The 16,250-nt window shown below is 42.2% G+C and overlaps 1 protein-coding gene across 3 annotated transcripts in view; it reads left to right on the top strand.

Annotated features, from left to right (window-relative positions):
- Positions 1-16,250, top strand: part of LOC144597272 (5'-3' DNA helicase ZGRF1-like) — a 69,132-nt gene that overhangs the window by 23,008 nt on the left and 29,874 nt on the right. For all 3 annotated transcript variants that reach the window (XM_078406408.1, XM_078406400.1, XM_078406390.1), the window contains 4 exons: positions 393-531; positions 7,581-8,197; positions 10,215-10,353; positions 15,052-15,236. In XM_078406408.1, the coding sequence (XP_078262534.1) occupies positions 393-531; positions 7,581-8,197; positions 10,215-10,353; positions 15,052-15,236 (1,080 nt within the window). The remainder of the gene's footprint in view (positions 1-392; positions 532-7,580; positions 8,198-10,214; positions 10,354-15,051; positions 15,237-16,250) is intronic.

Raw genomic sequence — 16,250 nt, 5'->3', positions numbered from 1 at the left:
ACAATAATTAGTATTTTATAGGCAGGATATCAGTGTTTTATTTAGTGTTGTATCTGATTTTATTTTTTTGGGGGGTGGAATTGCTGTAGAAGTGTGCAATTGGATATGATTTGAAAGAATAAGGAGTAATGTAATGATCCTGAACCATCTCTTGACTGAACTTGGGAAATTGCTTGTAATGGAGTTGTTAACACTTATACATTTATAGTTTTGTCAATAATTTTAAATTGTTTTAAACACATAACTGCAACTGAAAACAAAGGTTTTTCTCACTCTGCAAATTGTTCTTTGCTTCTCTCAAACATTTTTCTAAATTAATTGTTAATATTTAATTTTACATTATTTATAACTGAAAAGTAAAATCCAAATTTGATTTTGTTTTAAATTACCAGGTAATATCTCCAATGCAACAAGTGCCTTCAGTGGATGCATTTCTGAGCAGCATGCTCAGACACTCCAGGGACAGCAATGTGGGAGAACTTGATTATTCAGTGCCAAACCACCAACTAAGTACTAGTGCCTATCCCTTTGGTAAGTCATTTGTTATCAAACGAGAGGAACATCTATATGCAGTAGGGGAGAAACAGCTGCAATGGAATAATTTGGAAGATATTTTTATTTTTAAAAAGATGTAAAATATCATAGCTTTGCATTGGAATCCTATTGTATGCAATCTAAATTCCATATTTCCCCTGGTGATATTACACAAAGAAAGTGCTTTCTTAAAAACTATCAGAGATATTTTATTTTGGGTTGGGAATTTGGCTATCTGAAAATGGCACTGGCACTGACACAAAATGCTGGAGTAACTCAGCGGGTCAGGCAGTATCTCTGGAGAGAAGGAATGGGTGACATTTCAGGTCGAGACCCTTCTTCAGTCTCGACCCGAAACGTCGCCCATTCCTTCTCTCCAGAGATGCTGCCTGACCCGCTGAGTTACTCCAGCATTTTGTGTCCACCTTCAATTTAAACCAGCATCTGCTGTTTTCTTTCCTACACATACTGGCATAAGTCTTCCAGGTGTGCAAGTCCGTGCCAATGCATTCAACTGGAACTGGAGTTAGTCATCGCTGATCTCTGATCAATTCCATTGTTCAAGTGCAGGCCAGGGCTAACTGATGGGTTGTTTATCCAATGTTAGATAACCGTTTGTCTTCTTCTTCTTAAGCCCTTGGCTCCTCTAGGGAGCATAGGCCATTGACAAATGTCCTCCACCTCACTCAGTTGTTGGCGGTTCTTTCAAGATCTCCCCCGTTGAACCCACTATCAGACATTTCTGCCTGGACTCCTCTTCTCCAGCTGTTCCTGGGGCGACCTCTTTTTCTTTTTCCTTGAGGGTTCCATTTCAGGGCTTGCTGGGTGATGTTTGTGGCAGGTTTTCTGAGGGCGTATCCAATCCAACTCCATTTTCTCTTTCGAATTTATAAGTCAATGGGATCCTGGCTTGTTCTTTTCCACAGGTCCACATTGTTTACGTTGTCTCTCCTCCAGATGTTTAGTATTCTCCTGAGGCAGGTGTTAATGAATGTTTGCAGCCTGTTTGTTGTGTTTTGTTGTTCTCCATGTCCCTGATCCATACAGCATTACCTGCTTCACATTTGAATTAAAGATGTGTATTTTGGTGTTGATTGAGATGTATTTTGAGCTCCAGATCTTCCTGAGCATGTTAAACACCACCCTAGCCTTATTGAATCTGCTTTTTATGTCTGCATCTGCCCCTCCGGTGGTGTCCACAACACTGCCTAGGTATATGTGAATGTTTCTACCTCCTCCAGGGCAGTGCTGTGCATGAGGATAGGGTTGCTGGTTTTGGAGTGGATCTTCATCACCTGTGTCTTTGCTGTATTGGGTGTAAGACCAAGTTTTGTTGCAGCTTGTAAGAGTCTGTCCGTCTTCTCCTGCATTTGTATCTGTGTATGTGAAAAGAGAGCTATGGCATCTGCAAAGTCAAGGTCATCTAGCTGTTCCCACATTGTCCACTGAATTCCATTTCTTTTCCCTTCAGTTGTTTCCATCATGATCCATTAAATTGGTCCATTAGAGAGTCAGAGTGGACAGCTATGTGCTGAGCCGGAAGAAATGGGGGAGATATTAAACAATTTCTTTTCTTCGGTATTCACCGAGGAGAAGGATATTGAATTATGTGAGGTAAGCGAAACAAGTAGAGTAGTGATGGAAATTATGAGGATCAAAGAAGAGGAGGTACGAACACTTTTGAAAAATATAAAAGTGGATAAGTCTCCAGGTCCTGATAGGATATTCCCTAGGACATTGAGGGAAGTTAGTGCAGAAATAGCAGGGGCTATGACGGAAATATTTCAAACGTCATTAGAAACGGGGATGGTGCCGGAAGATTGGCGCATTGCGCATGTTGTGCCTTTGTTTAAAAAAGGTTCTAAAAGTAAACCTAGCAATTATAGACCTGTTAGTTTGACGTCTGTGGTGGGAAAATTAATGGAAAATATACTTAGGGACAATATATATAATCACATGGATAAACAAGGCCTGATTAGAAACAGTCAACATGGATTTGTGCCTGGAAGGTCATGTTTGACTAATCTTCTTGAATTTTTTGAAGAGGTTACCAGGGAAATTGATAAGGGCAAGGCTGTGGATGTTGTCTATATGGACTTCAGTAAGGCATTTGACAAGGTTCCACATGGAAGGTTGATTAAGAAGGTTAAATCGTTGGGTATTAATAGTGAGGTTGCAAGATGGATTCAACAATGGCTGAATGGGAGATACCAGAGGGTAATGGTTGACAACTGTATGTCAGGTTGGAGGCCAGTGTCTAGTGGAGTACCCCAAGGATCTGTGTTGGGTCCACTGTTGTTTGTCATTTACATTAATGATCTGGATGATGGTGTGGCAAATTGGATTAGTAAGTATGCAGATGATACTAAGATAGGTGGTGTAGTTAATAATGAAGTAGATTTTCAAAGTCTACAGAGAGATTTGGGCCTTTTGGAAGGGTGGGCTGAAAGATGGCAGATGGAGTTTAATGCTGATAAGTGTGAGGTGCTGCATTTTGGTAGGACAAATCAAAATAGGACGTACAGGGTAAATGGTAGGGAATTGAGGAATGCAGTGGAACAGAGGGATCTGGGAATAACTGTGGATTGTTCCCTGAAGGTGGAATCTCATGTGGATAGGGTGGTGAAGAAGGCGTTTGGTATGCTTGCCTTTATAAATCAGAGCATCGAATATAGAAGTTGGGATGTAATGTTGAAATTGTACAGGGCATTGGTGAGGCCGAATCTGGAGTATGGTGTGCAGTTCTGGTCGCCAAATTATAGGAAGGATGTCGACAAAATGGAGAGCGTACAGAGGAGATTTACTAGAATGTTGCCTGGGTTTCAGCACTTAAGCTACAGAGAGAGGTTGAACAGGTTGGGTCTTTATTCTTTGGAGCGTAGAAGGTTGAGGGGGGACTTGATAGAGGTTTTTTAAATTTTAAGAGGGACGGACAGAGTTGACGTGGGTAGGCTTTTCCCTTTGAGAGTGGGGAAGATTCCAACAAGGGGACATAACTTCAGAATTAAGGGACAAAAGTTTAGGGGTAACATGAGGGGTAACTTCTTTACTCAGAGGGTGGTGGCTGTATGGAATGAGCTTCCGGTGGAAGTGGTGGAGGCAGGCTCGATTTTATTATTTGAGAGTAAATTGGATAGGTATATGGATGGGAGGGGATTGGAGGGTTATGGTCTGAGAGCAGGTAGATGAGACTAGGTCAGAGAAAGTGGTCGGCGTGGACTGGTAGGGCCGAACGGGCCTGTTTCCGTGCTGTAATTGTTATATGGTTATATGATCCAGTCAATTGCCAGGAGGAACAGGAATGGTGACAGTAGACATCCTTGCTTGACGCCCATCTTGACACTAAAGCTCTGGGAGAGCTGGCCTACATGCCTAACTTTACATGAGGTTCTATCATACGAGTTCGTGATTAAGTTTATGATCTTGGTGGGAATTCCATAGTGGTCCATTAGGCGCCATAGTGTTATCCTGTCTAAACTGTCAAACGCTTTCTCAAAGTCGATGAAGTTGATGTACAGGGATGTGTTCCATTCAATAGACTGTTCAATGATGATGCGTAGTGCTGCTATGACGTCTGTGCATGAGCGATCCTTCCTGAATCCTGCTTGCTGGTCCCGTAGCCTCTCGTCTACAGCTTCCTGAAGATGGTTGAAGGTGACCCGGTTGAGAATTTTACTGGGTACAAAAAGTAGGGTGATCCCTCGGTAGTTGTTACATTTTCTTAGGTCACCTTTTTTTGGCAGTTTCACAATGTATCCCTCTGCCCATTCTGTGGGTGTATTTTCCTACTCCCAAATTCTCCCAAAGAAGCCGTAGAGCATGTCTGTTGATGAGTCTATGACTACTTTAAGAGCTTCAGGTGGAATATTGTCAGGGCCAGCAGCTTTGCCAGTTTTCCGTTGCTTGATTGCAGCCTTTATTTCTGATTTTGTTGGTCTATCACATTTAATATGTAGTGGTATCCTGGTTTTGGGAATATGTGGCTGCACTGCCGGTGGTGACCTGTTTAAGACTTCTTCGAAATGCTCTACCCATCTGTCAAGCTGTGCCTCCTGGGTTGAAAGCAGTTGGCCGTTCTTGTGTGTAATTGGTTTATTACTGTGCAGGTATGTCCCGGACAATTTCCTTGTGATGGTATACAACTCCCTCATGTTCCTTTGAGTCGCCGCAATTTCTGCCTCCTTGGCTAGCCTCTCCACCAGTGTTCTCTTGTCCCTCCTGATGTTCTTTCGCACTTCTTTGTGGCATCTGTTGTACTCCTTTTGGGCCAAAGCCTTTTCAGCTCTTGTTCTTGAGTTGTTCACCTTCTCTTTGAACTTTCTCCTCTGTCGGATTGTGTTGAGGGTTTCTGGTGTTATCCACTCCTTGTGCTTTTGGGTCAATAGACAATAGACACTAGACAATAGGTGCAGGAGTAGGCCATTCAGCCCTTCGAGCCAGCACCGCCATTCAATGCGATCATGGCTGATCACTCTCAATCAGTACCCCGTTCCTGCCTTCTCCCCATACCCCCTCACTCCGCTATCCTTAAGAGCTCTATCCAGCTCTCTCTTGAAAGCATCCAACGAACTGGCCTCCACTGCCTTCTGAGGCAGAGAATTCCACACCTTCACCACCCTCTGACTGAAAAAGTTCTTCCTCATCTCCGTTCTAAATGGCCTATCCCTTATTCTCAAACTGTGGCCCCTTGTTCTGGACTCCCCCAACATTGGGAACATGTTATCTGCCTCTAATGTGTCCAATCCCCTAATTATCTTATATGTTTCAATAAGGTCCTTCTCCCTAGGGCCTCCTCACAGGTTGAGCTCCAAGCAGCTTTTAGGTGTTCCCACTCCACATTTATTGTCCATCCTTCCTTCCTCCTCAGCTGTAGCTCTGTATTTTCCCTTGAGAGGATGTCCTTGAACTTCTTCACCACTTGAGCACTGCTGAGGTATTCAGTGTTGTATTTCGCTCTTTGGCTTTTGGCCCAGTGGTGTCTCCTCAGCCTTCGCTTGGATTTCCCTACCAGGAGGTGGTGGTCTGAAGCTGCATCTGCTCCTCTTCTTATTCTGACATCTTCCATGGACCCTCTGAACATTTTACAGAAACAAATATGGTCAATTTGATTTTCTGTGACATGATCTGATGATACCCAAGTTGTTTTGTGGATTGTTTTATGGGGGAATATACTTCCCCAGATAACCGTTTGATGTAACTTTAAAAACTATGATTAGGAATTTTATACTAAAGAATTAAATGGGAAAACAAACAAGCCACCTAATTATTGCATCCTAATTTATCTGACATTGTGTTTCTTACTTTGCAAGTTACTTTGTAACTTGTACTTCTGTCTTGGTTTTTTAATCTTATTATCTTGAGCCACACTGAAACTTGAGAGTTGTTTGCTTCATAATATAGGACGTTTTATCGTAATCTTCACACTGATTTAATGTTTATGTGAATAAATGTTGCAAAGTTCCATGAATCATGGGATCAGGACAGACCCCGAGAGTATATGTTAGGTCAAAAAAGGAGTACATCGTTCTATTAGCTCTCAATTAAAAAGGATTTCCGAATTTCTTGATTAAAAGCTGATTTCAGCAATGGGTTGCCATTTCTTCACAATTCTCACAATGGAAGAAGAATTATGAGAACCATTAGATTTTGAGTGATCACAAGGAATTAGAAGGGAGATGAAAATAAAAGATTTCACTCTGACGCTAGCGAAACCAGAAACCCTGAATAGATTTTAAATGTTCTTGAATGTGTGACCTGTAGGCCTAATGACCTACTGTTGACATGTCGGGTTAGGCTGTAAGGTTTTTATTTCCAGCTAGCACAAAGACAATGGGCCTGTTAACAATCTATGTCAAAAAGTTTCAGTTTCTGTACAATTTCAAGGAACACTTTATCACGCTTCATTAACTGCTGTTTTGTCACACGGGAATTTTCGACAAAGGGAGAGTGGGAAACCAGATCAGAGAGATTTAAATTGGATGTTATGGTCGAAAGAGGTAGAAGGAGAGATTTGAGTACTGGCATGTTTATGAATTGTAGGGAGGTAAAGGAAATTGAGATTCAACGCTAGTTTTCACGGAGGGGTAGAGATTATGGGAAGGGTTATGATGATGGAGTTGAGTTTTTTTAACTTATTGTTATGTGCTCTTCGATGCAGTGAGAAACTTATTCTGCATGCTATCCAGATAAATCATATTATAAATGAGCACTCTAGATCCTCTCCTGGAACAGCACGGAGACAGTCATTATGTTCCAATGCCATGTTGCAACTTCCAAATCTCTGAAAACTCCGTTGTTGGCTCATGGAGATGTACAGTTTCTCATATCCGCACTTTAAGTGATGGTGTCCTGGCAGTGCTCTATCGATGCAGCTCAATGTCATCAGCTCCTTCCAACCCCTCTTCATGCTCAATCCACTCTCTCACCTGACTGCTGTAGAGCCTCCCGAAGCAACCTCTGCCAACACCACAATGGCAGCCACTGCTCCACTACCGTGTGCTGAGGCTACCTTGCTCCACTCTCCGAGCCGATCACTAAACTTTAATGCATTTTCAGAAGGTGCAGGAGATGAGTTTGCATATTATTCACAGCTGCCGACTTTCCTCTTCACCTTCCACTGCCACCATATTGAATAATGCTGACTTCCAATATGGGGAAATTGGGTGGTTAATATTTTGATGGAGGAAACAGGATGTGTATCTCATGTACAAGATAATAAGACCTGGGAGATAAACCAGTGTAATTCAAACATGGAATGTAGGAGTGTCTGGGGAAAGGATTGGCTAAGTATGCAGGGTATTTGAGCAGCAAAGGGAACTGAATTTATAACTGGGAGACATAGTATTCAGGAGTTCCCAGTACATTGCTTGTGAGGTAAGGGAGTAGAGTAAAGTAGAAAGGAATAAATAAAACATAGTTATGAAAGAGATCTTTCTTGCATGTGCACATATATTTTGTAGTTTGTGAGTGATGACACATTTAACTATATTCACAACCTATAAGGTTCCTGCTGACTAACTTGTGTCCAACATTCTTATCCTTCACAGATAATGAAAGAACAGATAGTTTTGTGAAGGATGGAGAGTCGAAAATCCAATCAACTTTAAGACTAAGAAGTCCTGTTGTTACTTTACCAGACAAATGCATCAACCAGACTCTTCCTTCAAATTTCCCTGCAGATCTTTCAAGTATAATTGAACCTCGTGCTCAGTGCTCCACGATTTACTCAGTGAATAGCCAACAAGGAAATTTATGTGACTCTTCAGAAAAGAAACTCTGGTCTAAACACATGAACAACAGCTATAATATGTCTGAGAACACTGATACTTGCATAACAGAATATCCAAAACCAATGAACCATCATTCTACTTTACAGAATAGGTCGAGCAAATGGATGAAATATCAGATTTCATCCAATGTGAATCATGATGATCACAGTGAAGAAAATCATATGTTTGAGAAAGGAAGTGATGAAGTACTTGTGATGCACGAAAGTGTAAAAGACCCCCTTTCTGTTCAGCTGATAAAAGCCAAACTGGTCAAACATCATGAAAATATATTGCCAATAAATGAAATCCATTCTGCACCAAATATCAGTTCCATGCTTAACGGGTACAGTGTACCAAGCAAAACAAATCATGTTCTTAGCTGGAAAAATTCTAATGTGAGTGATTAATTTTGATTTATCTGTCCCTTTTTATTTTGGGAATTGTTCTTGAGTGTACTGGAAATGACTGCCTCATCCTGTAATGATCTGTCACATGAACTTTGTTCTTATTTATATTTTTGTATGAATTTATTGCTATTTATTTCTCTGACATATTTTGCCTTATTGTTCTGTCTTTACCCAAACTTATGGCTACCTTTCTTTTTCTTCTGTTCAGTGTTACTTTTGTTTTTGAGTAAATTTAACCGATGGTTCTTTTATGATTTGCATCTTATATTTTAAAAGCACACTTGGTGCGGGATTTTTGGCCAAGAACTAAGTGGTAATATTGGTAATAAAGAAGAGGACTTACGGAGCCAAATTTGGGGAAAAAGGGAATGTCGGGTGTTCAGACAAAAAGAGCGTGAGTGGGCAAGGCTAGGTGCCATGAACAGAAAGACCACAGTAAATGAGAGCAAACCTGAGCAAGCTTAACCTTAAGAGGTAGAAGAAAGCATGTCATTTGAGTCCTTGTACCAGCGCTGCTGTTCCATATTAGCATGGCTGATCCTTTACCTCAGTGCCACTTTCCTGCCTAACTCCATATTCTTTGATTCCTTTAATATTTAACAGTTGATGCACTTCAGTCACACATATTCTGAGCCACAAGATCTCTTGAGTAGAGAACTCTAAAGATTCACAACCATTTGGGGCAATAAATTAATTTTCATCTCTGTCCTGAATGGGAAACATCTTGACTGTGAACCTGGTTCCTGATACCCCAGCCAGGAGAAATATCAACTGCAATGCCAAGCCTTTTAAGAACTACTCTCATTATTAGCTCTAGAGAGAATGGACAGCCTGTGTAATCTCTTCTACGATACTCCTGCCATCCCAGGAAATTATTTTGTGAACCTTTGCTACATTCCTTCTAATTGTAAGTACAGGACCACCAAAGTTTTTTTCCCCCCCAGCAACAGATGGTCGGGCACATCCTTTAATCCGTCCGGAAAGATCACGAGAGCGGACTTGAAATCCTCCCCCCTACCCCCAGAAGTCCCCCGAAAATGTGATGCCTAGATGGGTAAGGCAGCTGATCTCAACCTCATCGGTACTTCCACGTCAAATGGCGGGTCTAATTTGCCCCCTCCGGCCGGGGCTCTGGAACTCCAGCCTGGATGGAGCTGGCAGATCGGTTCCCAGAGCCGACTTCCCAGGTCAAATTTGCCGATCCCTCGGCAGCCTAGGCAGACCATTCTGGTACCCATTAGACTCCTCTCTGAGGCTGTGACTTCTGTTGGACCTGCAAAATGGATAATCCACAAAGGCTCTGGAACCAAGTGGGCTGTTTAAATCAGTGATGGACCTGTATCATTTTAACTTTCCTGCACACCAACTTGTCTGTCGTCTGCCTTCTCCATTCCTACTTGAAAGGCCAAATGCAATTTGGAAGAACAACATCTCGTATTCCATTTGGACAGGGTGACACAGCAGCACAACGGTAGAATTGCTGCCTTGCAGCGCAGGAGACCCAGGTTCGATCCTGACTTTGGTTGCTGTCTGTGCGGGGCTTGCACGTTCTCCAGAAGCTGCGTTTTCCTCCCACATTCCAAAGACGTACAGATGTTTAGATAAATTGGCTTTTGTAAGTTGTTGCTAGTGTATAGGATAGAACTAATGTGCAGGTGATTGTTGGTTGGTGTAAAATCGATGGACCGAAGGGCCAGTTTCCACACTATCTCTAAACTAGACTAAGGCTTGCAACCCAGTGATAAGAACATTAATGCAGCTGCCACAACAATAACACAATTGATGTATTGGGGGTTTTTCTACTGCAAGGATTTATGCTCATAGTTAAAGCGTTCACATGAATATTAAATGACTGGAGATAATATTTTCCCATTATTTTTTTCTATTTCAATGATTAAAATCACTAACAAAATTGTAAAATAAGCACGTTAAAAACATTTACTCGACATTTCAGGAAAAAAGATACACCATGATTTTAATCTGTATGTCTCTTTTTTTGATGCAGAATACTTCACTGTCAGAGTTGTGCTTCCCCAAAGCTGATGCAGCACAAGGAGCAAAGTCTCTAAAGAGACAAGTAACCATCCCAACCACATTCTCTAGTACCGCACATTACAAAGAAGCCTTCACAGCAGCAATAACAGGTATATTTTTGTTTGTTTACCAAGGAAATCAAAGGATGTGAAATTAGGATGGAGTTTTGGAGTTCGTAATCCAGGATCGTACTGAATAGCAAATCTGTCTTGAAAGACCTATGGCCATCTTTTGCACTTTATTCCCTACATAAGTTTAGAAGTCATAGGAGCAGAAGTAGGCCACTCGGCCCATCGAGTTTACTCCGCCATTCAATCATGGCTGATCAAACTTTCTCTTTCAACCCCATTCTCCTACCTTCTCCCCACAACCCTTGACACTCTTACCAATCAAGTATCCATCAATCGCCGCCGCCAAAATACCTTACATGCAAAACTCCCATTACAGCTATGGAAAACCTATTTGTAAATAGGTTGCACTGTAATCAAGTGCTATCATTTGATTAAAGATGCCATCAAGCTTTACAATGTATACACTCCTCATCGTTATATATACATACATCAGCCCATTAAACAGGTCTTTTTTAGGCTTACAGAAATCTTTAACTCTCTCATTGGAGAGGGGCTGTGGTTGAAGCCTTCTCAATTTGGCTTCTCTCAGAAATTAATTGTCATTTTACATGATGTTCCATTCAACAAGTAACCAGAAACTCATTGTCAGCGCGCAGAGGACAAGCACAGCTGTGCCATTACTCCAGATATTCTCAAACCGAATCTTTTTTTGTATACTTCTTAAAATGTATTTATAAATTGTTGAACTGATCTTTAATAATTTTTGAATATTTATGAATGTCAGAGATATTGAAAAGTATTCAATGTCCTTAATAGCTTTGACAGGTGGCAATGGGGGGGCGCTGGCAGAACTAACTATCAAAGTTTTGTTTTGATGATTTCCTGATCAGGCCTACTCTGCTCCCTTTGCTTAATGATGTTAAACTTTGCAAGGCCCCAGCATCTTGGATTAGGAAGGCTTCAAGTTAACATCATGGGGGAAAGTCGTAGGACTTTATTTCTTGGAGTGCAGGAGGCTGAGGGGTGATCTGTAGAGGTGTTTGAAATCATGAGGGGAATAGATAGGATGAATGCACATAACTTTCAACCCAGAGTAGGGGAATCAAGAACCAGGGGACATAGGTTTAAGGTGAGAGGGCCAAGATTTAATAGGAACTTGAAGAGCAACTTTTTCTGTGAATGGATGGTCGGTCTATGGAACAAGTTGCCAGAAGCAGTAGTTGAGGCAGATAGTATAATAGCATTTAAAAGATATTTGGACAGATCTATAGATAGGAACAGTTTAGAGGGATATTAGACAAACGGGCAAATGGGGCTTGCTTATTTGGGACATATTGGTCAGTATGGATGAGTTGTGTCAATAAGCCTGTTTCCATGCTGTATGACTCTGATTTTCTTACAACCTTCACGATTATATTTAATTTCTAAATTTCAAGGATTTTCATTGGTTCCTTCTGTCCTGCATGCTCCCTTTCATGTGTCATATTTATTATTACATTTTCGTTTTACACCTTCTGTCAGTGGAACTGTATTATTATATCCATATATTTAAAAAATGCTCAAACCTACACTATATTCATATTTATTTATTGCAGTGCATTATTACTGAATTGGTAAGGATGTAGATTGTATTTCGGTATTAAAATGTATAGCTCATATGATTGCCGTTTTGGTATTATTAAGATAATTTGTACATTATTAATAGAATTGAGACTTGGTGACATTAGAAAGGAATAGGAAATTATTTTTGAGAAGGGATGCTGTAATTGAACAATTAGATCCTGAGCCATGAGTTATTCATATTCATAGTACCCTGCATTTGACAACCTTCATGGGTAATCTGTTATATAGAAATGAGAACTGGTTGAGGAAGGATCGTTTCATCATTGCTTGCATTTAACTCCTGATCCTTAATTCAGGTTTGCTGCAGAACGCATACATGCAGATGTTTATTTGTATGGCTATCCAACCTTCGATATCCTTGGATACGGAGGAACACAAAGTGCTTGAGTAACTCAGTGGGTCAGGCAGCATCCCCGGAGAATATGGATAGGTGATGTTTCAGGTCGAGACTGTTCTTCAGACTAATAAGTGAGTTCGGTATCTCGACTGAGCATGTGCCGGTCATAGGTCACAGGGGCTAAACATTCTCGCCGGCTGAACTGCTGTGTGTATACAGACCTGCGTTTCATCCGTATTTTCCAGTTTTGCTTCGTAGAGGTAAGAAAATACTGCTTTAAAAAATATGAACTAGGTTAATTTGTACAAGACTGATGATTTTGTAGGTTTTATCCATTATGCTTAGGTGAGTGAGCAAGATCATTATGATTTTCTTTTGCTGTTCGTGCAGCGATTAGACGGCTGCAGAGGTCAGCATCCAGCAGAGCGGTTTGTCTGATCAAACTCACCCTATAATATCACCTGGTAGACACAAAATGCTGGAGTAACTTACTGGGACAGGCAGCATCTCTGGTGAGAAGGAATGGCTGACATTTCAGGTCGAGAGCCTACAGGAATGGTCTCGACCTGAAACATCACCCATTCCTTCTCTCCAGAGATGCTGCCTGTCCCACTGAGTTACTCCAGCATTTTCTGTCTATCTTCGGTGTAAACCAGCGTCTACAGCTCCTTCTTACACGTTAAACCCCCCCCCCCCGCTTGGTGCTTCATTGCGGGTTACAGCGGTCTTACTCCCTCGATCACACTCCCACTGCGCGTTTCCGATTGCAACACCTGTAACCTGACGGAGCGGCACCCGACAGGTATATGCCCACGTGTCCCGGGGACCACTCTCGCGGCAGCGCTGGCTGTGAGGATTGAACCTGTCGGAAAAGCGCAGCGGGGGTGTGATCGAGGGAGCCAAACCCAGCCAACTGGCTACAGGGAGCCAGCGCTGGCGAACACAGCCTCTGCTGGCACCGCCATCCCCAAGAGCGGCGTAGGGCTGAAAAGGAGCGAGGTTTGTGTGGAATGAGGGTGAGTTTGTGCAGCGTCCGTGTCTGCTCTGGGAGACGGCACAAATGACATTGTCTGGGGTGGGAGGGAGCTCTGTAACCCGCAATGAAGCACCAGGCGTGGGGGTTTTTTAATGTGTAAGGAGGTGTAGACGCGGGTTTACACCGAAGATAGACAAAAATGCTGCAGTAACTCAGCGGGACCCTTCCTGTAGGGTCTCGACCTGAAATGTCAGCTATTCCTTCTCTCCAGAGATGCTGCCTGTCCCGGTAAGTTACTCCAGCATTTTGTGTCTACCAGGTGATATTATAGGGTTTGATCAGACAAACCGCTCCGCTGGATGCTGACCTCTGCAGCTGTCTAATCGCTGCACCAACAGTAAAAGAAAATCGTAACAATCTCGCTCACTCACCGAAGCGTAAAGCAATAAAACCTACAAAATCATCGTAGTCGTACAAATTAACCATAAATACACCTAATTAATGTTTTTTAAAGCAGTATTTTCTCACCTCTACGAAGCAAAACTGAAAAATACGGATGAAATGCAGGTCTATATACACGCAGCAGATCAGCCAGCGAGAATGTTTAGCCCCTGCGACCTATGACTGGCACATGCCCAGTCGAGATACCAAACTTACTTATTGTACGGAGGGAAAAGAAAGCTGGAACGGGAGAGGCAGGACAAAGCGTGGCAGGTAATAGGTCAACATGGGTGGGGGGGGGGGGGGGGGGGTTGGTGAGAAGATGGTTGAAACAAAGCCCAGAGATAAGAAAGGAAGGAAGGTGTGCGACAGGTTGAAAGAGTTGCGGATTGCAAAACAAGTGGGAGGAAAATGGTGGTGGTGGGGGGGAGGGAGGGGTGAAGGGTGGTGAGTAGAGTAGAGAAATCAGTGGGAGTCCAAGTGAGGCAGAGAGGAGGGATTTGGTGGGTGGGAGTTAGGTTAACTAAAATTGAAGAATTCAATGTTCATATCACTAGGTTGTAAGCTACCCAAACGGAATATGAGGTGCTGTTCCTCTTGTACATCTATGAGACCAAGCACAGACTCGCCATCCATTTCACTGAACACTTGAGCTCGGTCTGCTAGGGCCTACTGGATCTCCTGGTTGCTAGCCATTTTAACTCCCCTTCCCATTCCGACACTGACCTTTCTGTCCATGGCCTCCTTCATTGCCAGAGTGAAGCCATTTGCAAACTGGAGGAACAACACCTTGTATTTGATTTGAATTCTCCAATTTTAGGTAACCTCTCACGAGCCCCTTACCCTTTCTCCTGCACAAACCACCTCCCCCACCCGCCAATTTCCTCCCTCTGGTTTTTCAATTTGCAACTCTTCAAACCTGACCACACCTCCCTTTCTTATTTCTGGCCTTTTTTCCAACCATCTGCCTGTCTCCTACCCCCTCCCCTCCCCCCCCCCCCCCCCCCCCCAAATCGGTCTGAACAGGGGTCTCAACTCAAAACGTCGCCTATCCCTATTCTCCAGGGATGCTACCTGACCTGCTGAGTTACCCCAGCGCTTTGTGCCCCTTTGTGCATCTGCAGATATTTGTTTCTACAACTTAGATATAGAGGGTTATTTTCATGCAGGTATTGTGTGTAATTAGAACTTTTGTGCATCGTCAAATTATCTAAAGAATTTAGATTTTGACCAAGGAAAGGGTGTGAAGTGTGATTTATTAATATGTATGGTATATACTTCATCTGTTTTTAGTTTTCTTGGTTAACCTTTTAACATGCTAAACACCACTGAAATTGCTTGACTTTGAACTTTTTTTCAGAATATCTCAATGTTTTGCTGAATGAACTGTCACAGAAACTTCACAAAACTTTGTCAAAAGTTGATATGACTCGATATTCTTCAGAAAAAGTAAACAATACTAAAAATGACCAACATTTTCTCCCGCTTTGTCAACATCAACAGCCTGCAAAGCTTATCATGGTTAAAAAGGAAGGTCCAAATAAGGTAATATTTTCCATTAACTGATAGGTTTTTCAACTATAAAGATTTTTGTACAATTAAATTACAGACTTTCTTTGGCTTAGTGAGAGTGCACATTTGACCTTTTTTCATATGTAGTTGTTATCTTGTGCACAACCCTGTACCTCCTGAAAGGTTGGTTTTCGTGTGTTTGCAGAGGCGGTGAATTTTAGCAGGTTATTTGACAATGGTAAATATGAGAGTTTACCCAAATGCACGTCAAGCCAAGTCTTAATAACTGTCATATTCACTAGTGTGATGAGATACAGGTACAATGGAATATCTTGCTTGCAGCAGCATCACAGGCTCATAGACTCTGTCAAATGTAAATTATATATCAATTAAACAGATTTCTAAAAGCAGAAAGACCATGCAAAAACATTATTAGAAAATAACACCAAGTCCATGGTAGTGCAAATGTTGGACTGTGTTATTACGTTGTCAAGGTAGGATTAGAGTTGAGCAGGTATGTTCAGGAACCTCACCGTTGTAAGAAAGTAGCTGTTCTTGAACTTGGTGGTGTTGGACTTCAGGCTTCTGTATCTCCTGCCGAATGGTAGCTGGCAGAAGAGGGCATGACCTGGATGGGGGGGATTCTTGTTGATAGATGCTGCCTTCTTGAGGCAACATCCCATGTAGATACTTTTGAGGAATAGGAGGATTGTACCCGTGATGGACAGGCCTACGTCTACCACTCTGCAGCATTCCTGTGCATTGGAATTACCACACCAGGCCATGATGCAACCAGTCAGGTTACTTTCTACAGTTCATCTGTAGAATTTTGTTGGGGTATTTGGAGACACCTTAAAGAAAGCACAGTTGTTAGTGTGCCTTCTTAGTAGTAACTTCTATGTGCTAGGCCCAGGGCTGGTCACCCAAGATGTTAATGCCCAAGAATTTGAAGCTGCTAACTCTCCACCACCAATGAAAACTGTGTTCTCCGAAACTTCCCCTTTCCGAAAGCAACAAGTTGTTCCTCAGCTGAAGCTGTAGAAAGAA

This window comes from Rhinoraja longicauda, chromosome 1 (assembly GCF_053455715.1).
Source record: "Rhinoraja longicauda isolate Sanriku21f chromosome 1, sRhiLon1.1, whole genome shotgun sequence".
Classification (NCBI taxonomy): domain Eukaryota; kingdom Metazoa; phylum Chordata; class Chondrichthyes; order Rajiformes; family Arhynchobatidae; genus Rhinoraja; species Rhinoraja longicauda.
The sequence above is the reverse complement of the archived record's forward strand: the minus strand, read 5'-3'. Positions and strand labels throughout refer to the sequence as shown.